General features: G+C 39.2%; 1 protein-coding gene across 1 annotated transcript in view; it reads right to left on the minus strand.

The window, feature by feature from the left end:
• Shoc1 (shortage in chiasmata 1) overlaps nucleotides 1-22990 on the minus strand; it is a 65145-nt gene that overhangs the window by 14162 nt on the left and 27993 nt on the right. The window contains exons 10-21 of the mRNA XM_038348193.1: nucleotides 19974-20068; nucleotides 17990-18232; nucleotides 15998-16399; nucleotides 13364-13489; nucleotides 12773-12949; nucleotides 12050-12154; nucleotides 8340-8518; nucleotides 6961-7033; nucleotides 5632-5701; nucleotides 4127-4305; nucleotides 3780-3897; nucleotides 2230-2341 (exon numbers count right to left, since the gene is read on the minus strand). Of these exons, the coding sequence (XP_038204121.1) occupies nucleotides 2230-2341; nucleotides 3780-3897; nucleotides 4127-4305; nucleotides 5632-5701; nucleotides 6961-7033; nucleotides 8340-8518; nucleotides 12050-12154; nucleotides 12773-12949; nucleotides 13364-13489; nucleotides 15998-16399; nucleotides 17990-18232; nucleotides 19974-20068 (1879 nt within the window). The remainder of the gene's footprint in view (nucleotides 1-2229; nucleotides 2342-3779; nucleotides 3898-4126; nucleotides 4306-5631; nucleotides 5702-6960; nucleotides 7034-8339; nucleotides 8519-12049; nucleotides 12155-12772; nucleotides 12950-13363; nucleotides 13490-15997; nucleotides 16400-17989; nucleotides 18233-19973; nucleotides 20069-22990) is intronic.

The raw sequence follows: 22990 nt of genomic DNA on the forward strand, positions 1-22990 counted from the left end.
TACATTAGGTTGACTACTGTTTAAAACTTGCAACAGTCTGTGGTATAAAATGGAACTTAAGACTCATGGGTATGGTTTAATGTAAAAATTAAAGCTGCAGTAGACATAAAAATGGTAACTAGTGACAGCATCAACCAGGAACTCTTACGAGTCTTCCGCAGTCCAAGATGGGAATAAAATGGCCAATTCAATGTTCCTGTGCTGAAAAGGTGCTTTGTGGACTGGGATCTGGCTACCCCAGGGCAACAGGAAGTACATTTAAAAGTCCATGGAATAATCTGTTGATGGTGCAACTGGTAAAAGCACTTGCCCTGCGAGCACTGCGGCCAGAGCTGGAGTACGGGAGCCCTGCACAGCAAGCTTAAAAGGGTGGGCTTGGTAGACTTTCTGGGTCCCTCGACAGTCTGGACCTTCTTTTCATTTAATTATTAAAGTTTAATAAGATATTTGATAAAATGTGCCGTTCAAGACATGTCCTTCTTCTAACAGAAATTCTATAACTGTGGATTAAGAGTTTTTCCAGGTCAACAAATAATTAAGAACTTTAAATATTCAAGAAACACTGTCTCTTTAAAGCTCCAGGACTTGACTTTTCCATTATATGATTCTTATAGTGCAATTTTCCTCATTAAATCAGACCTTACCACATTTATCAATAATTTATACTCAAACCTGATTTCCAATCTCCATTTCTTTACAACTGGTACATCAATCAAGCAAACATAAAAGACTCTTCCAAGAATGTATACATCTTAAGTTCCAAATTGTATTTTAGCAAATTTGTGACTCTCTGTCATAAAGTTAGTGTGTCAGCAGCTGGGGTTTGAGTACCCAGCTGGGTGGCAGCATTGCAGGTGAGGAGACAGGTCTAAATTCCATGTAGTTTTGGGGACTCTCTCTCTCTTTGAGAAACAACAATTTGAAGTAATCCCTATTTGCCTTAGAGGAAATTGTACATTTCTTTTTTTTCTTTTTTCTTTTTTTGGTTTTTCGAGACAGGGTTTCTCTGCAGCTTTTTTAGAGCCTGTCCTGGAAGTAGCTCTTGTAGACCAGGCTGGCCTCGAAATCACAGAGATCCGCCTGCCTCTGCCTCCCGAGTGCTGGGATTAAAGGTGTGCGTCACCACCGCCCGGCGAAATTGTACATTTTTAACCATCAATTAATATTATACTTTTTGGGGGCTAGAAAGATGGCTCAGCAGTTAAGACACTTATTACTCTAACACAGAGTCCAGACTCATTCAATGTCCAGCACCCAGATCAAAGTTTACAATTACCTATAATTCCAGTTCAAGGGGATCCAATGCTCTCTGGATCCTTGAGCACCTGAATACACATGGTGCACATAAACTCACAGTCACACACAAAAAAGAAGTAAAGAATGGACTACCTGGTCATGTAAGATTATACTGTACTTTCTTACATGAAAGAAGTTCCTGGTTTCCTTTATCTTGCTCTGTCTGCACAGCTGGGCTCACACTCTCTGTTTGCACAGCTGGTGCACACACTCAGGGCTGTGTGCATGCTAGCCAGCACTCTGTTATTCCCAGCCTTTGGAATGTATTGCTTTTGAAACTTCCTACACTAATTTTTCTACAAATAACTTTAAAATACACAAATATACACTGCTAAAAATGCTTTTATTAAAGATTTATTTATTATGTATACAGTGTTCTGTCAGCACAATAGAAGAGGGCACCAGATCTTGGTATAGGTGGCTGTGAGCCACCATGTGGTGGCTGGGAATTGAACTCAGAACCTCTGGAAAAGCAGCCAATGCCATTAACCCCTGTGCCATCTCTCCAGCCCCAGATTCTTTACTCATTTTGTTTGTTTTTAGTTAGGGTTTTGCTGTACATAACTCAGGTTGGTCTCAAACTTGCAATCCTGTCTCAATATCCTACATGCCAAGATTGCAGATATTACTATGCTTGTCTTTATCTTCCTTAATTTTGTTAAAATTTATATGACATCAGGAAGACTGGTAGTCTATCACTATGCCCATCTGCAAAATTTAGAAGAGATCACAGATTACAGATAAGCTCCATATAGAAAAAATAACATAGATGTATTATTTTAACATGCTTGACTTTCTATTTTAATATTTTATTAGTAAGTGATAATTTTCATACCTTTGAACGTATTTTGTCCATGTTTGTTCCCTGCTCCTCATGCTAATCCCCCAGATTTACTTCCCACTGGAGTTTCTGCCCTGTGTGACATAGTTTACCTGCACGACTACAGCAGTGTGCTCGTCAACTGTGAGTACCACGTAGCGCTCTGTGCTTCCAAAGAGTTTCAGAGACTCGCAGTAGCTTCTCTCCACTAGTGTGATATTATAGCTGCGGGAGACAACAGTCTTCAGTGGAGATAATGCACGGCTGAGAACACACCTCAGAGGACTGTGCTGTCCTTTGGAATAGTCAATTATGGGGATTACTGTTTTTCTCATAAATCAGCTTTTTAAATTTAGGGAATAAAATTGTGATTTACTTATAAAAGAAACCAGACACTTCTCCTCTAATCTGTACCTGCTCAGCTTGGAAGGCCTCTGGTGCGTTCTCTATTGGTTTCACCTTGAATTGTGTTACTCTCTTTTCAAATTTTTATTTATTTATTTAAAGACTTAGTTTTAATTTTTGTGCATGTGTGGGTGGGTGCATGTGCATTCTGGTGCCCATGGAGACAAGAACAGGGTACCAGATCCGCTGGGTCACCGCTAGAATTACAGGTGGTTAGGAGCTGCCCAACCTGGGCACCAGGAACCAAACGCTGGTCCTCTGCAGATACTGTTAATGGCTGAGCCCTCTGTCCAGTCCGTGCTTTCTCTCTCTCTCTCTCTCTCTCTCTACAATGACAATCTTTTAAAAAAGTATATGCCGTCTCAGTAATTGTGCTGAATATTAGTATATATACTGCCATACAAATGTTTTCACCCATCTACCCTAGTTCTTTAGCAGGAACTCATAAATTAAACTATCATGTCAAAAGACTGTAAGATTCCCCATTTATCAGAATTTTCTCTTTTTTCACACTGACTCACTTTTCGGGGTCAAGATGTTTCTGGGCCTCACGAATACTCAGTGACCTCACAACACATACTAAGTACACGTGACTGAGCTATAACCCAAGTCTCTGCCTACACTTGAACTACTTTCATGAGCTAATATTTTTTATGAGTACTCTATAGCCTTTCAATACAAAAACAAAAGCATAGAATGTTGATTTGGATTTTATCTGAAGTAATAATTCAATTTTTCTTCATTGATGTGCACATCAACATTTCTGTGTACTATGACACAGTATTTCTTAATTTAAAACATTCAATGATGGCATAACCTTAAACTGCTAACCTGAAGACCCAACCACTCACTTAGAACTTCATAGTCCTGTTTTCCACGTTCCTTTTTTATTTTTAGAAAAAGTTTTCTTTTTGAATATTGCAAATGACTCAAATGTTTGAATATGTAATTCACAGAAAAAGAACATACAAGATGAATGTATGTTCTGGTAACAAGAGAAATTTAAATAAAATGCAAATTAAGGAAAAATTACATTTCATTTTGTATATAAAATTAGTAATTATCATAAAATATTATTCAATAGTTATAGTTTAGGAATTAGAAATATAAACTGACATGCTCTTTGGAAAGATGATCTTGTAATATCTAGTCTTGGATCAGGAAGATAAGGTAGAGCATGTACAGCTCGATTAACTAATCAGAACACACGCACACATGCTGAAGTTGCTGAGACCAACAACTAAAAACCATGGCTTACCCAGATTCCAACAGCCGGAGTATTTCTGGAATGTTAAGCAGTCCTTCGGATGCAAAAAATACGTATGGGACCTGAATTTCCAAGAGAAACCCACCAAATCTATCCAGCAAGGTGACTCCTAAATAAGAGAATTATAAATGTTTACATTTTCTTCTACCTCAGCTTTCTCCTTTTATTAAACAGTAGTAATGCAGGTGTATGTTAAGGAAACTATATAAACTGTATTATATAGTTTCCAAACTATACATAAGCTGTATATTATAAACTACTTTATAAATAGCAAAGTATTTCTTCAAACAGAGCAACCCTACTCTGACAGAGACCAGGACCCCGGCTTCTCTCCTTACTTTTCAGCGCTGAGTCTGGAAGGACGACTCTAAAGGCCAGGAAGGGTATATTCAACTGCTGGCAGTGCCTGGCCCAGCAAGAGTGTTCCACGTGATTGTACTCCAGCACAAGGGAGAAGCTGCTCCAGGGGAAATCTGCTCCGATATGGTGGTTATGCACAACCACACAGGAACTCGTGCTGAAAACAAAAGCAGGTGAAAACAATGGAATCACATGTGTCATTCTTTAGCTGGGGCTGGATGGACGGGTACAGATACAGATGTTTATGGTTTTCTTCTCTCTCTCTCTCTCTCTCTCTCTCTCTCTCTCTCTCTCTCTCTCTCTCTGTGTGTGTGTGTGTGTGTGTGTGTGTGTGTGTGAGCCTAGTCTAACGGCTAAGCCATCCCTCCAGCTCTGTTTATGCTTTTTGAGTTTCTCTATGTAGCCATGACTATTTGGAACCAGGCTGGCCTCAAATTCACAGAGATCCAACCTCCCCTGCCTCCTGTGCAGGGACTAAAGGAGTGCACCACCATGCCATGCCTGGCTTTCATTTTATTTTTCTCTCAGATAATCATACTTAGAAAAATACCAGAATGTAAATTTTGTATGGTCATATCCCAAATGTAACTCTGATTTTATTACCTGAGTATCATCAATAGTGGATATCACCTCAACAAGTCTTTATTCTAAGAATCTATGTAGTAGGATGGAGCTGTCTCTTCTCCATGGGCTTCCTAAGTGTTTAATGAACACAACAAACGACGGGCCCAGCAGTGCCAGTGTGGTCCTCTCCCGTCCTCCTGTGCTCCAGCGCCCACCATAACCAACCCTCTACTGCTCCTTTCCATCCAGATCAGTCCGGAAGGTTAAAGTGTTCATTCCTAGTGCTTATGGGCTTCTATTGTATTTATATTTTTTTCATTATTTGGATTCCAATATCAGAAATAATTTCTATGTAAAACAAGACAAAATAAAGGCACTCAAGAACCCAATGCTGGTCTATATAAGCAGGCCTTCCCCAGGAAGAAAGAAAATGGAGAAACTGAAGAAAACAAGGTTGTTTTAAAGGGTATTTCTTTTTTCTTTCTTCCTTTTTTATTTATATTTTTGAGACAGGATTTCTCTGGGTAACCCTGGCTGTCCTGGAACTCACTCTGTAGACCAGGTGGCCTCCAACTCAGAGATCCGCCTGCCTCTGCCTTCTGAGTGCTGGGATTAAAGGTGTGCGCCACCAACGCCTATTTCTAGTCCAACAACAATGATGATGCTAATTCTGCAATATTAAAATAAGACTGAACTAAATTCTTGGATGCTAGTTTTATTAAACAGACATGGCTATGCTGTGAGTTAGTGTTCTATGGCACTTTTCATGAGAGTAAAGCCGTGGACTTCAGCCTTTCTTAAACAGAACTCTGGGAGGATCATCTTCAAGGCCACTCCTGGGCCGAGGGCTACAGCACAGCCCAAACTAGCTCTCCCTTTCCTGTGGAACTATGTCGTAGATTGAAACACATAATCTTACCCTTTGACAACACCGGTAGTTTCTAGAAATTTTTTTCTCTCATTTGAACGTAAAACAGTCACTGTTAAACCTGTTAGGAAAAAAGGGAGTTTTCTTTAAAAAAATTTTTTTTTTAGTTTTGTTTAAATTTATTTTTTCAGTGTCACAACCTTTGCTCCCATAAAAATGAACTGAAATTCTGCAGGCATGAACATTACTTAAGATACAACTTTGCATTTCTAAGTCTAGTTTATTAGAAAGCTTGTAACGTAACGATATTTCTGATATGTATACACAAAGAGCATGGCAATTTAATTTTTTATGCCAACAGAAACAGCCAAACATTTAATTTTAAAACAGCCATATTAAACACTCATTAGTTGTGTATTTAATCTTATTTTGCCCCAAATCATAGTAGATTCTTATTCTTTCTCTAGCCAAAAATGTAAATACATAACAAAATCAGCAAGGGAATCTATTTCATTGTGAAATATATTCAGCTAGCTCCTGGCTGAGGATAGCTGTCTCTGAAAGATTCAAACATTTCCAGCTGTGTAATAAGATTTTTGTGTCAGCAGACGACGCTGAAATAAGACAGCAAGTGTCAAAGGCTGGGTCAGCCTGAGCTGCTCACCTGCACACCGCGTGCTAATACTGTGTAGCCCTTCCTGACTTATGTATAGTGTGTGTGTTTGTGTGCGTAGGTCAGGGAAGGTAATGTGAAGGTGCTGGTTCTCTCCTTCCGTCATGTAGGTGGAGTTCACATGCATACACACAAGTAAAAAAGTGTTAAAGGAAAACGATCAGCTTCCATAAGAGAGGGCTACAGAGGAGGCAACAGCGTGTGGAGAAAGTCACGTTTCAGCTCTAGTGACAGAATCTGCATGTAGGCAGCAGGCTCCAAAGCTCCGAGTAGGAAGGGCTGACGGAGCGGGTATCAGAGAGCAGAGATGAAGTACACACTGGAATGAGAAAACTGGGTAGATACTACCTCCTTAACTATCATCCATATCATCTAGTATGCTACACAATCTTAGGAACTTTTTCTTTGTTTATAAAACTGAGTATCAGTGTAGCAACTAGGAAGTAATCTACAAAACAGGTCAATTCTTAATAAAATTGTAAGTACACTATAGATATATTGCAAACTTAGAGTCTACATTTATTTAAAAATTGTTAGTTCAAGAACTGATGAACGTTTGAGCAACTGGAGAATTGAACTATTCGTAAGACTCCAGAGTCCTAGATTTTGAGAACATAAATTTATGGTATTGCACTGTCAATAGCAGTTAGATAAATACATCTGTATAACTTAAAACACTAAATGAAGCATAAGTGAAACGTGCCTACCTTCTATTTTCTTAAGGGTTTTAAAAAGCAAATGCTTTTCTCCATTTGAGTCCATTCTTATTATAATCAGTACCTAGACAAAAACAGGAATTCCACATGTACTGCTGAATTATTCTTCTCTCTCTCTCTCTCTCTCTCTCTTTTTTTGTGGTACTGGAGGTCAAACCTAGGGCCTCACCCATGCTAGCAAGTGCTCGACTCTGAGGTATCCCTGCTGTTTTGCTACAGTGATAAACTAGCAAATTTAACTGGTCAGATAAAAGTCATGACGACGCTGTGAACCCAGCACTAGGGAGGCCTGGGCAGGAGAGCCCGGAGGTCAAGGCCAGACTCTGAGGCACAGAAAACCCTGTCTCACAAACAAAAAGGGAACATACGGGTTACAAAGAAAACACTCTTGTTCTAAATTCTGGTAGCATCAGACATCAATGAGGAAAGTGTCTGGGGCAGGGCCTTCGCATTCCTGTCTCTCACGTGGATACACAATTGTCCCAGCCTGCTGTTCACTGTTGATTTCAGCCCCACAAGTCTGAAATTACTGGAGAAAAGGAGGAGCTGCTGCACCCTCCTCCTCAGCATGCGGCTTCTCTTCTGCAAGGGAGCAGTGCCTGGGATTCAAATGTAAATTTCTCATTTATTGAGTTAATTGAACAACTTATGAAAGTCATTCAAGAATCTATAAAGTCAGGGGTAAAGGAGTGAGGAAGCGGAAGGGGAAACCATATAAATTTGTATTCGGACTCACTGTGACCACTTGTGATGCCTTTTTGCCTTAAACCTTCATTAATCCAGTTCTCATATAAATGATTTGGCGGGGGTGAGAAAATAAATACATAAAACACTTTTTTTTTTTTTTGGTTTGTCAAGACAGGGTTTCTCTATAGCTTTGGAGTCTGTCCTGGAACTAGCTCTTGTAGACCAGGCTGGCCTCTAACTCATAGAGATCCACCTGCCTCTGCCTCCCGAGTGCTGGGATTAAAGGAGTGTGCCACCACTGCCCGGGCATAAGGTATTTTTTATAATATCATGTCAGATGAAATTCTAGATCACTACCCCAAAATAAATGATTGTAATTATGTTATGTTGTGGATTTAAATGATCTTATTACAAATACCAGGCAGGGAGAACCAATCCCTTGGAGAAGCAATCCATGACAACACTTTATATCAGAAATTAAAGCATTTTAAATTGGAAGGCAATGAATAATGACATGAATTCCCCTTTCTCCGCATTTGAGACCACTGTTATCTTACTTAAGGAGAGAACTGTCAAGGGCCAGACATAGCCTATTTATAACTTCAAAGTTAAATGCATAAAATCATGTCACACCCCCCCTTATTTATACTAATTACTTTATCTGCTTTAGCTCAGTACCCAACCTTAATCTGTTGTTGACTTTGCAACCTGCTTAGGATCTGACATTGCAATTCTTGGATCTTATAGTTGGTTTTAGGCCTTTTTTCCTTAATAAACTGTAAAATTTTCAGCTGTCTCCAAATGTTATCCAAGCAGGAGTCTAACATGCTTTTGTAGATATCCTTTGCATTTGACAAATAGCCTGTTAAGGAAAAATTGGGGGACAATATTAAGTTGTTTAATGTTTTGAGTATAACTCCATGACAAATAACACTGAAAGAAAATAAATCTTTTTGTTTTTTGTTTTCTTAAAGACAGGATCTCTCTATGTAGCCATGGTCGTCCTGGAACTCACTATGTAGACCAGGCTGTCCTGGAATGCACAACCATCCTCCTGCCTCTGCCTCTGCCTGAGTGCTGGGATTAAAGGTGTGCACCACCATGCCTGGCTAAGCAATATACTTAAGTGAACAGTTAATAGATCTGGAGAAAAGTCTCAGTGCTTAAGAGCACGGGCTGTTTTTCCAGACAATGGAGGCTCAGTTCTCAGCACCTGCATGACAGACAACAATTATCTGTAACTCTAGCTTAGTTTAGAGGATCTGATGTCTCTTCTGGTTTCCACAAGCAATGCAAAACACCCAAACACAGAAAACGAAAACAAAATAAACAAAATGAAAACAAAACAGTGACATAATATTTTTCATTTAGTCCTATTCTTATTTTAATAAAATATGTTGGTGTTTTAATTTAAATTTATACTCCATACATAAATTCTATTAAAACTGTACATGCTTATGGAATACTGTTATATTTTGATACATACACATGCTGGGTAATACTGTTTTCTTTTTCTTTTCTGACATGGGAGTCCCCTCTGTATGCTGTGAATACCATTGGTTAATAAAGAAACTACTTTGGGCTTATTGCAGTGCAGAATAGGGCAAGGCGGGAATTCTAAGCAGACAGAGGAGAAGAGTGTAGGCCAAGTCAACAAGATACCATGTAGCCACCAGAGGAAAAAGACGCCTGCATCTGGTATCAGTAAACCACGAGCCTTGTGGTAAAATATAAAAATAACAGGAATGGGTTAATTTAAGATATAAGAGCTAGCCAATAAGAAGTGTGAGCTAATAGGCCAGGCAGTATTGTAATAATACAGTTTCTGTGTGATTATTTCAGATCTCGGTGGCCAGAAAACGAACGAACAGTCTCTGCCAACACTCTTTTCTTTTCTTTTCTTTTTTTTTTTTTTTTGAGTTAAGGTCTCATTGTATATCCTTGGCTGGCTTGCAATTTGTTATGTGGACCAGGCTGGCCTCGCTTTGCCTCCCAAGTTCTGGAATTAACCAGTATTATGCTGAAATAAGATAAACATGTTTCTCCTCAAATATATAATGTCTTTAAAATTGGGTGAAGCTGAAAAAAAAAAAAAACAATACCACAAGTCTCTTTTTAAGTTGTATAACATTAATTTACTTGTACATATCTCCATACTTTGAATATATCTTATTCTTTCTTGTTTCCTGCTTACTGAGTATGAATTCACTCTTCCTGGAAACCTCAGAATTTACACTTACATGGAAATCCTTTCTAAATATTTATTCATTGGAATTTATAAGTTGGTATTTAATTTATGCAAACTTTGTACCTGATTTTTGTTGTTGTTGTTTTTTTAATGCACATGACAACCTCATTAGAATATAAAACCTCAGGGTAAAGTAAATGGTGTTTATTCATAATTAGTTATGCATTTGCTAAAACATTGAGGTATAAATCATGCATACAGGGCAGGGTCTTAATATATTCTGCAGGATGGTCTCAAATTCCAGGGCTCAAGGGATTCTTTTAGCCTTCCCAAAAGCTGGCATTACAAGCATATATAATCATACCTGTCCATAAAGGGTAACTTAAACATGAAGGAGCCTAAATCTTGTCCTTGAAGGTTCATATTTAGTAAATCTAGATTTGTATGCCATAAATTTCCTTTTGACAAGCTCTCCATGAGATTTTGGGGGCCCATTGAGTTTTGTGGATTTTTGCAGCAGAACACCTGGTTACTTCTGATGTTGATATCAGATGTTGAAAAGATATTTTGGGGGGCTGGAGAGCTGGTTCAGCAGTTAAGAGCTCCAGCAGTTCTTCCAGAAGTCCCGAGTTCAATTCCCAGCACCCACATGGTGGCTCACAACCGTCTCTAGTAGATGCTGATGTCCTCTTCTGGCATAAAGTTGTACATGCAGATAGAGTACTCATATACATAAAATTAGAAAAGATATTTGGGTAATTAATGAAACAATAACTTAAAACGTTGAATTCTCATTCGGTATGTTTCATATGCACATGAATGTCAATTCTTAGTACTGCTAGGCTGACAGGTAACTTTTAGCTTGACTTATTATTTTTTGTGTTTGTTTTTAATGATTCCTTTTTATTTATTTTTATGTGCATTGGGGTTTGCCTGCATGTACATCTGTGTGAGGGTGTTGGATCCCCTGGAACTAGAGTTATAGACAGTTGTGAGCTCTGGTACTCTGGAAGTGAGCCAGTGTTAACCTGTAAGCCATCTCTCCAGCCTCAAGACACTGACTTATGTTTTACCTCCTTTTTTCAATTTTTTCAAATCTGATTCTCATTACTGATTCATTGTTTTTGTTTTGTTTTTTGAGACAGGATTTTTCTGTGTACTCTTGGCTGTCCTAGAACTAGCTCTGTAGACCAAGCTAGCCTTGAATTCACAGAGATCCCCCTGCCTCTGCCTCCTGAGTGCTGGGACTAAAGGCGTGCGCTGTCACCACCCAGCTTCATTACTGATTTCTTAATATTGCTGTCAGTCTTAATTTTTCTAAAAGATTTGTTGTAGGCCATGCATGGTGTGCACATCTTTAATCCCAGCACTCAGGAGGTGAGGCAGGCAGATTTCTGAGTTTGAGGCTAACCTGGTCTACAGAGCAAGTTTCAGGACAGCCAGGGTTACACAGAGACACCCTGCCTCCCCCAAGTCCATTTTTAGTTATCTGTATTGTATGTTTGGGGTAAGCGCACATGAGTGCAGGTGCTGTGCAGGGAAGAGGCAAGGAGCCCACTGGAGCTGCTCAACACAGCTGCTGGAAACTGAACTGGGCTCTACTGCAGAGCGTACGTACACTCAACCACTGAGCCATCTCTCCAGGCCCAGAATTATCCTTAAAATAAAATCTAATCCAGTGGAATCTCTTTTCAATGGCTCCTTATCATTGTACAGTAAGGGCTAAATCATTTGTATAGCAATAGCTAGTTCTTATTTTTTAAGGCAAAGTTCCAAACATGCACAAAGGACCTAAAATGTATACGGCAAAATGTCAAATATCACACTAAAAACCAGTGCATAATAGTGATTATACATTCAGATCTGTGTAAGGCCATCAGAACTCCACAATTCAGCCCTAGACTAACAGTATAAACAGACTATACATATATTTTCCAGTTTGGGTTGAGAGTCTTGCTAGTGGTAGACTTATTTAGTATTAAAGTGTTAAGGGGCCCTGAGTTTAATCCTTAGCACTGAAATGTATATAATATACACCATATATGTGTATATATCCCATTAATAATTATGACAAAATGTTGATCAGTGTGATAGGTGAGAAGGTGACATAATTTTTTCAAGAAGTATATCTTTTTCAGAAAAGTAAATTATTTCAGATGGACTATCCAACAAGAAGAAAGTAAAAATAAAAAATTCTCTACCAACCTAATGCTGTATCCAAGCTGCATGTTAAAAGGACATCTCTCATTGTCACCAGGAGATGTAAGAGAGCAGCATGCCTGAATGTTATTTCTCTGTCAGCATGCTCACCTATATAAGCAAAAGCATAGATAACATATTAGAGTTTTAGAATATGTATCAATCTGCTTAATAATAACAGCTATTATCTATTAGCAAGTGCTTACTGTTGTTAGGCTGTGCATAAGCAGATTAGTTCATCGACTCTCTAATAATCCTGTCAGGATTACTGCGAACGTCATTTCGGATGAGGGCACAGATTTAGAGAGGATAAGTGATGCTCAAGACAGCACTGAGCCCAGACAGATAACCACCCAGCCCATCCCCCACTGGCAAACAATTTTCATTATATAAAATATATATTTATACATTTCATATATAAATATTTGTTTCATTATGGGACGCAGTTAAAATCACTGGAAATAACTTTATCCTTTGGATTTTTGTTTTTGCAATTTTCTTTGGGCATGGTCTGAGCAGGTCCATGTACTAGTTCCAATGTGAATGTTTACAGTGTTAACTTCCCTTTTTGCAATTGAGATCTATTAAGTAATACATATCAACTAGGAGATTCACTGAGAATCTTGTACTACATGCTAAATTACAGTCACGGTCTCGTCCAGGTCTGAAGTCTGCAGCTACAGTTGTCTATAAATTCATCTGGGTGGTCTGAATCTGATTTGTGCTCACCTTGGTGAACAGCATCATTTACTAGTTTTTCTTGTTCCTTTAAGAAGAATCTTGTTTGGTCAAAAACGACAGTGGCAAATTTCCAATTAGCAGCAGGGTAAGTGCAGAGGCAAACAAGCTTCTTTAGGACGGGAGTCGCTGCGGCTTCTAGGAGGCAGTACGCTTGGCACTGGGTGTCTGGAAAACAGCAGCACCGAAGTCGGTGTCTGTGAAAAGGACACGGTGCTGTTTTTGAAAACCACCTGCATCCCTGACAGTGGGTGAGGAAATGGATCGTTAGTAGCTCGTTTCCCGAACACGGAGGAAGACGGTGAGGACGCCTGCAGCTCGGTCTTCTTACAGGACCGCAGGAAGCGGTCCAGTCTCAGTGAAGGAAGAGACAGCAGTTAGTGGGCTGGAGCGCGATGACGGGAGGACGACGGGCAGTGGTCAGGCATCCGTGTGTGGAGGTAACTTGGAAGCAGAAACAGAATTAGATTTCTGAAACAAATAAAGACAATTACATGGAGGATAAGGAACATTCTACAAATCTTGTTTGGGAGGACTTCCAAAGCTAGCGAAATAGAACAATCTTGAAATCAGGCTGCCTACCTGATGCTTGAATCTCAATGACATCATCTGCTCTTTCTCGACTTCTTTCCTCTGCAGTTCTGTTATTAGAAACAATGGGACTTTCTTCCTGAAGAGTTACAGAACACTTTTCTTTATCTTGAAATTCTAGCAAAAACATTAAATTGTTCAGGATAAATTATGTTGCCTTACTTTAACGCAGTGTTCAGTATCATAGTTGCTAAATCTCCTCATGGAGTCTAAGTTAAACGAATTACCCAGAGAGTGACCCTACCACCGTGCTGAGCAGTGAGGTGGATGACGGAAGTGGGAAAGCTCTGGCGTCTGGCCAGAGCTCAGCCCAGTCCTGACAGCAGCCTGGTGTCCTCATATGTAAGTACGGGCTAGAATGCCTAACTTCGCCACAGGGGCCAAACACTGTCCAGTGCCTGACAGACAGGACGGCAGCACTCCAGCTCACTGTCTGCCCAGAGATGTCTCTCTACTTTAGCCGTCTCCTTTGTTTCAAGCCTAACATCTCTCTCCTCTCTCATGCACACCAGTTTTCCACTGCTGACCTTTCAGCTCTGCCATCGTCCACACCAAGTCTTCCAGTCTACCTTACTTCCAGGCCAAAAAACCACCCTCCTTTAATATGCAGCTCAGTACCTGATCCAGTGTTTAATAAATGCTAGGATTTTTCTTTTTTTAGGTATTACAGAGGATTCATATATGCACATACAACTATTTTAACTAAATACTAATGTCACCCACAAATAATATAATTATAGGATATTTTTTAAACTGCATTACCAACCTTATGTACTTGAATATGTAAGGTTAAAAGTATGATAATTAAATTGGACATGGTGACTATGCCTATAATTCCTGCACTTGGAGGGCTAAGGCAGGAGGATTACAAATTTGAGGCCAGACATGGCTACACAGAAAGATCCTGCCTTAAATAAAAATAAAGAACCCCAAGTGTAATTTAGAGAATATTCAAACTAGATTATGTCATCTTGAAGTAATACTGCCAGTTAATTTTAAGTGATCTAAATAGATACAGTCAAGCAATATTAATTATTGAAATTTTTGAGAATGCTAATAAGTAATAACATTTCTTGTCCCTGGTCAACTGTAAAATAAAGCAAGAATATTATATTACCTTTATTGTTAATAAAAGCTAAGTTGGAGAATAGGGCTTTATTTGAGAGACAAGTGGGCTTGGTAGGTAAATACCTGAATGAGGCAACTACCCACCCAGTCCTCACCTAAGCTGGGCAAGAGAAACTCATCAGGAGAAAGAGTCATGACATAAGAGAAGCTGAGAATACTTCATTCTTTGGGGAAGTTCATTCCCTTACTGTAAACCCAGGAACGAGCTTCAGCGCATTTATCCATGGCTGTCACACTTTTGGGAACTACACATAACTGCCATGACACCGAGAACCAAACCTTGTCCCCACAGATAAGAACATAGGACAGCAAGACCCAATCATGCTCTAAGCAACATAAACACTTTTTTAAAATCAATTTCATCAAGGTAAAGTCTATCAAAATTATTCTAGAAAGCATGAGGTGTAGCGGTGCACACCTTTAATCAAAGCACTTGGGAGGCAGAGGTTGGAGGATCTTCGTGTGTTTGAGGTCAGTCTGGCCTACATAGTGAGTTCTGGGATACCCAGAGCTACATAGTGAGACCCTGTCTGGAATAAGAAAAATTATTCTAGAGTTTCATTTTTTTAAAAACAACTGGAAGTGAAATGATATGATATACTATACACTTTTGATGTGGTTAGAAGCAGGACATAAATGACAATAAACTCAAAATAAACTCAAATAGAAACTCTGATAATATTAAAATGTGTTAAAATACGTAGCTAAACTCCTAGCTAAAGAGCTGATAGCTGCTGGAAGACTGCAGCCCGTGGCAGGTCTAACACGCTCCAGTGGACGGCCACTACTTGACAGTAAACAGGTAGCACTAATGGGATTCGATGGGTCTGGAGAGGTGGCTCAGAGACTAAGAGCACTTACTGCTCTTGCAGAGCTGACCTAGGTTCAGTTGCCAGCATGCAAATGGCAGCTCGAAACTGTTAACTCCAGTTCCTGGGGATCCAACATCCTCTTCCAGCTCCCATGGGCACCACACACACATGCAGTGCAATGTATACTTGCAAGCAAAACACCCACATACATAAAATAAAATAAAATAAAATAAAGAAACCTTTTCAAAATGAGGACAGAAAGTTGGATGGGTATGAAACGGAGGGTGGATATGGCTGGAGATGGGGATGGAAGAAATGATAATGTTAAAAAGAAAACGTTTGAAATTCTCAAAGAATTAATAAAACTATCTTTAAAAATACTGACAAAGGATTGTAAGTTAATAGAAAAAAGCATGAGAGCATGATCAAGTTAGGAATACTAAGATTATATACCCAAGTTATACAAAGCAAGTTTTAATTCATAGCTTTTTGGCAAATTAAAACATGCTTTTAATCTTTGAAAGCATATTTATAGCCATATCTAAGTCTATATTTACATATCAATCTCTATTTATAAGGAGTGTCAATGGCATTTTTTCTCTAGAAGAGTTTTTATTTTCTTGCACTGTATAACAGACAGTGCCCAGTCCTATGTGTCTATGCCAAAATTTACTGAGTTACCCACCACTGTTTTGGTCATGGTCTGGGACTTCAGCATCCGAAGTGAAAGGCTTATATTTACTTCTCAGAGTAATGAACTCGCTCAAAAGATCCAAGTCATGCTGCTTTTTATAGTACGATGCCTTGATCTGTGAAGAGGAAGCTGACTCAACAGAGGGCGCGGAGTCAGCAAGTCCAGCACAACTGTTGTCTGTCTTCTGCACTGTTCCAGCCGCTAGCTCTTGGTCACTCTTGGGATTTTCTTCCTTTTTTGTTTTTTTAGCAGAGACGCATTCCTCAGACTGCATCTGATGCAGCACTTTGTTCTCAGGAGATGGTCTCTTCTGAGGATGTAATCTGTAGACACTGGCAGACTTCTCACTCACAGGCATGACGGGCAAGGGGCAACTCTGCTGTTCCAGCCAAGCTGGAAACGAGAAGATGAAAGACACCAAAATGATTTCTATGCTTAAATAAACTTTAGTTACAGTTTCCTATTAACATAATTTGACCTTTAGGGATTACTTGTTTATTCTTTGGAAAATCATCTTTGCTTCTAAATAAAAAGCATAAAAGCTTATTTTTTTTTTCTCTTTTGAGACAGGATTTCTTTGAGTTGCCCTGTCTGACTGTCCTGGAACTCACTGTATAGACCAGGCTGTCCTCAAACTCACAGAGATCCACCTGTCTCTGCCTCCTGAGTCTGGGATTAAAAGCGTGCCCCACCACTGCCTGGCAGCCATCTCTTCATATTAGGAGTTTAATTGTTAGGCAAAGAAGGAACTCCAGTCAAGTTGTTTCTAATAGGTTATAATGAGTCACAGCCTTGGACAAAGGCTGAATCCAAAATACATTTTTTAATTCTTTGAATGAACATTTTAAAAGAAACCTAAGTAAAAAGTTGGCAAAAAATTTGAGCATTACACACACCCTACAATATAGATGAATCATGATGTTAAATAAACTATGCCAGCCACAACAGACCAGTATTTGACAGTTTTATTTATACGGACTGTCTCAGAGAGGCATGTCTCCACAGACAGAGCTCAGCAGTCCCGCCACAGCAGGCTGAAATAGAGAGGAAGTGCGAATGGCTATGGACTTGGGGGTGTTGATGCGTGACCTGAAAACAGTCTGTGGCGGTGACTGTGCAATCTGACTTTATGAAGACCATATGGTAAATTCTGTTACAGTAAATCTGGTCACTGAGCGTGTGAAGATACTCATCACTATTAGGCATTAGGGAAACAGAATAAAGCCACAATGGCACATTACACATGTCCATTAGAAAAGCTGCTTCCATAAAACTGAAATTCACACATTATCGGTAGGCATGTACAGTGGTGAAATCACTTTAAAAAACAATTTAATAGTCCTTGTAAAGTTAAACAAACGCCTCTAACACCTACAATAACAATAACCAATTTTATTTCTGTCTATTCTTTCATGACAAACAGCACGGCGCCCATAGGAAGTGCTGCACAAAACACACGTTTCATTCTCAACACTAGAAGACTGGGAATAATCCTGGGGAGATGATCGCACTCTGGTTCAGTACATATAATAAGAAAATTGTTTATCAATAAAATAAATGAATTAGTGCTACACATAGCACGGGCAAATCTCACAGTGCTATGTTGAGTTGAAGAATCTAGGCACAAAGCCAGGAGTGGTGGTGCACACCTTCAGTCCCAGCACTCAGGAGGCAGAGGCAGGCGGATCTCTGAGTTCAAGGCCAGTCTGGTCTCCAGAGTAAATTCCAGGACAGTCAGGGACACACAGAAAAACTTTGTCAAAAAAAAAAAAAAGGGAGAGAGAAAGAAAGAAAGAAAGAGAGAAATGGCTAGAAAGCATTTAGGCAGAATAGGATTTTAGGATTAGCTAGTTAAACTGCCATATTTTTCAGAGCAGACATCAGGGCCCAGGAAGGCCAAAACTCATCAGCTGGCAGAACTGAAGCATATCCAAAACCATCGTCTCATAAATGGTCACAGTGTATGTGCTATTCTGTGCTTACGCTCCATCTGAAGCACTTTTGTGGGCAGAAAGATCTCCAGCTTAGCCTCCTTAGAAGACAGACCACTGTGACACAAATATGCCTTCAGATGCTCCAAAGTTTCGGCCATTATTGGATTTCGTCTTGCTTGTCTCCAACCCTTTGCTTTTGCAGGGTTAATCACAAGGCTGTCTCCTTTGATAGAAAAGATATTCCTCATATCTGCAAGAGAATATTGACTGCTGGGCTCTTCAAATCTTGGAACTTGAAAACAAACACAGGGAAAAATAAATAAAAAACAATAAACAGATTCATATTGGACATTCCCAATGAAATACATTTTCACACATTGGGAAATGGTGAAATTTGAGGCTATATTTGTACTTTGTTTTCAAAATGATAATATTTGTATAAGTCCAAGTTAGTTTAACAATAGAAATCATACAGTTTCTTCTTCTTCCTCCTTAAACTTACTATGTAGACCAGGCTGGCCTTGAACTCAGAGAGATCTGCCTGTCTCTGCCTTAAAGTTGCTGGAATTAAAGGTATGTGCCACCACACCTGGCTATTTTAACTTCTTGCTATTTGCAAAGATTGAATAAAATGTTTTAGGGATGGGGATGCGCCCCAGTGGTTAGAGTGTTTGCCTCGCACGTGTGAATCCCTGAACTCAGCCCTCCAGCATTTTCTCGTGTCACCTTTAAAACCTCTCCACTCCAGCCCACTGCTCTGTTTCCAGCCACTGCATTTTTCCAGAAGTTTATGTAAATGAACCGATACTGGATGACTTCTTTTTGGTCTGGTTTCTTTAATTCTGCATAATTACTTTGAGAATCGTGTATATTGTGTGAACAGTTTATCTTTTTTAAAAGATAAAAATGATTATAGATCCAATGGAACTGTAATAAATAATACAGAGATGTTTACTCTATTTCCTACAATTACACACTATACTTGCATACAATTGCACAACTAGGAGAATGGCACTTTAGCAACCCATCAATTTTGTTCATATTATCTTAGTTTTTTCTATTACTTCCCCTTCCCCCGTGTGTGTGTGTGTGTGTGTGTGTGTGTGTGTGTGTGTGTGTGCACACGCGCGCGCGCATGTGCGTGTGCATGTCTCTGTGCAACCAGTTCTATGCAGTTTTTCCCACCTATGTGGATTTGTGCATCTATCATCACACTCAATACATGGAACAGTTCAACAGCACAGGATCCTCCTACCTGCCTTTATGTACCCACATCCTCCTCTCTCCTGCATTACCCTCTGTCATTGCTAGTCCCTGGCACTCACTGGTCATTTCTTTTGATTAGTTGGTAATATTTCATTTTATATGTATGCCACAATTTGCTGATCCATTCATTTATTCAATGGACATGTGAAATGTTTCCTGGTGGGGAATTTTTCAGTTCTGAGGATTAAACCCAGAGCCTTGGGTATTACTACCTGTGCATGGATCACTGAGCTATAGCCCAGCCCCGTTTCCAGGTTTCTACTTTTCTAAAGCTGCAGTGAACATCTGCATTCGTCTTTATGTAACACCATGGTTTAGGAAACAGACCCCACCAGCACTGCTGTTCTCACTGGAGACAGAGAGAGCCTTGGAAGGAGTTATTCAACTCAAAATTATTTTATTTCATTACAAATTTTTGTTAAAGGTTTTAAACCATCCTTCTTGGAATGCTTGAAAAATGGAAAACTTGAACATTACTTTTAACATTAGCTATTTAGAATATCTTTTGCAACCAATTTACAGACTCAAAAACACAAATTCTTTACATATACACATAAATATGTGTTAGACTATTTGGTGTCTTTTATTTCATAAATAAGGATCATAAGAAAGTCAGCCAGATTGAGGCCTTGTTTTTCTAATGGCTGTCTAAAAGATAACTGACTTTCATGTTACGAAACAGTCAAAGAAAACTATGTCACATTTGTACTATTTGCATGCCTTTGCCTATGCATTCTAGCTACCATTCAGTAGCAAGCGTTCTGTACCTGTAAGCATGAATGAGACCCAAGAGTTTCTGCAGCTTCCCAAGTGCCACAGCATACAGTATTTATTAGCCGATTCTCCAGCACTAAGCAAATTACTGTAAAAAAGAGTCAAAGTTTAATTCATCAATAGTGTTAGCTGTTTTGTATAACAATTTTAAAAGGAGTATTTTTCTAAGTTTTTTACATGTAAATGCAAATAAAAAGGAACTCTATTTTGTAAATGTATAAAACTAAAGTACAACCAAATTTCTAATACTTTTTCTTTCCCTGTTGGTTAGCAGGAAGAGTAACCATTGTGATCACTTTTATCTCCTTCCGTGTTGATTGTAAGATGACTGTGTTTAATACTCACCTAGCAATTATAGCACACATGTATGTATATATATTTGGATTTTTGAGACAGGGTTTCTCTATGTAGCCTGGTTGTCCTGGTACTCACTCTGTAGACCAGGTTGGCCTCAAACTCACAGAGATCTGCTTGCCTTTGCCTCTTGAGTGCCGGGATTAAAGATGTGCACAACCACCACCTGGCTAATATTTTTATGTAAATTTCTATTCTCGAGTCCATTATATATAGAAATTCTAGGCTCTCTGTTGCTAAGAATCGGAACTACACAAAAATTCTATTGGCCCTACTTTCTCTAGAAGTGACAAGCCCCTACATTTTGGTAGGTATTGGGGGAGATGTGTAAAATCTGTGTGATAGTTTTGGAGTGCAGAGGGAAAAGGAGGAAATGTGTCTGAGAGTTAATGTCAACCACAGCTCATTAGTAGCTATGAAGCCTGGGCCCTGGTAGGGGAGGACTACTGAGCTACAAGCCCTCAGTCCCAAACCTCCAATCTTCACCGAAATGGAGAATTGATTAGGTTGTTTCTCAGTTCATATGGAACATAAATGAGGATGGCAATGGCTAGTATTTCTAGACACTGAATTGACAATATGGGATAGCTGAAAGTAATATTTTTAGATCTAAACCACACGATTCACCCACACAATCCAAAAATATATGTGTTATTTGATAGAAAATGAGAATTGGGACAATTCTTGAAATTTACCAAGGCTTTGTTTTGATAATACACTTCAGATTATAGGTGCTTATCTGAAGTGGAAACATGAAGAAATGCTTCAGACAGCCATGCCCAACAAAACCAAGTATTTTTGCCTTTAATGAAGCATTTTGAAGATGTGTTTCCCATGTCAGTTAGTAAGGAAATACAACCTTCTTTCACCCCAACTTTGCTTTTTCTCTCTCTAAAATCTAAGTGGGTCTTACATGTAGTTGGTACTACAAGTAAGCCAAAGGTACAACAGCATTACTCAGTATCTCATTTAAAATTATTTTAACATTTTTTAGCTTTATAATTGAGGTACTTTTTAAAATACAGGTAATTAGCACATAGCCTAGACTGGTCTGAAATCAATGACCTTACTGTTCAGGCCCCCAAACGCTGGGATTATAGGAATAATCCCAATAACTGGATTTATGCCATTTAAATGGAAATTTAAAAGGTTTAAGCCAGAAGGAAGTAACCTCTCTTGCTGTGATGAGTAATTGTCAATTGTTTCAAATAACTCTAAAATAATCAACTGTTTTTTAAATTAATTATTTATTTATTATGTATACAATGTTCTGCCTGCATGTATTATGCCTGCCAGAAGAGGGCACCAGATCTCATAGATGGTTGTGAGCCACCATGTGGGTGCTGGGAATTGAACTCAGGAACCTCTGGAAGAGCAGCCAGTCTCTTAACCTCTGAGCCATCTCTCCAGCCCCTCATTAACTGTTTTAAAAGCCATTTTTGTTCTAACTTTGCCAAATCATAATTCATCAGGCAAGACTTGTCTCATACATCTCACTAGATATTCGAGTTCTAACAATATATAGAAAACAGCCTGTGTAATGAAAGATTTATTATAGCTATTATATAAATTAGAACGCTAACTGAAATTTAAGATTATACTAATATATACTGGTTTCTGTTTCTGACTGCCAACCTGCCTCCTCAGACAGATTGGAATATACAGAATAAATAAGACAAAGAACTTAATAAAGATTAACTGTGTCCTGCAAATAAACACCTTTCACCTTGGCAGAGGGACTAATGTATTAAACAAATAGTTTTATATTTGTTTATATATGTGATTGCACGATGATGCCATGCTGTTCCAGAGCTCACTCAGGCTACAGACAAGCCGAGCTCATGGCAGAGGTCCGTACAGCACAGTTGCACCACAAGTGCAAATAACCCCTAGACAGAATGTGAAGACGTACGTAGGGCACTCAAGGCTGGCTCCTCCATGTCTCAGTTAGGCACCGTACAGACCAGTAAAGAAGCGTACAGAACTTGTGATGAGTTCTAGGAACTTTGCTGCAACTGCTTCCGGCTATCCTAGGAATCATTCCCAAGGAACCTGCAGTGTTCCTGTAATTCTCCTGGAGGGGCTGGATTTATGGTACATTAAGTTCCAGTTTACAACAGGGATGAAGATGACTGTCCTGTTTATATTCCTGGTTCTGTGACTTGAATAAGAAGTGGAGTGGCTTTATTCCAAGATAAAAACTAACTTATCTTAGAGAACACTAAATTTATGTATGCCACAAAATAAAAGATAGCATTCAAAGCTATCTCAGACTCTGTCAGAGTCATGTTTGCTGGGATGCGGAGATAAACAATTTGGGGTCCAAGTAGAATATGATGATTTAACTTTGCAGTATCAATTCTTTAAGACCACAGACCATGATGCGCAATTACAATGGGGTGCTGAACAGGTTTCTCGATCAACCCGGGGTTCTACGTATCTGGTATTCTCAATACTGACGTCATAATAGCAGAGGTAAGCAGGGCAAAAGACAGATGCTGATGGAAATGGGATAGGATTCCCTGGTACTCCGCTGGGAAATAAGCTTACAGACACCATTCTATAACCTTACGTACTCCTGGCCACAGATCAGATGTATCATCTTTTAGAAGACTATAACAAGTCTACAGAGAAAGAGACTGAGGCAAAGAGCCAT

Source organism: Arvicola amphibius, chromosome 11, assembly GCF_903992535.2.
Source record: "Arvicola amphibius chromosome 11, mArvAmp1.2, whole genome shotgun sequence".
Lineage (NCBI taxonomy): Eukaryota > Metazoa > Chordata > Mammalia > Rodentia > Cricetidae > Arvicola > Arvicola amphibius.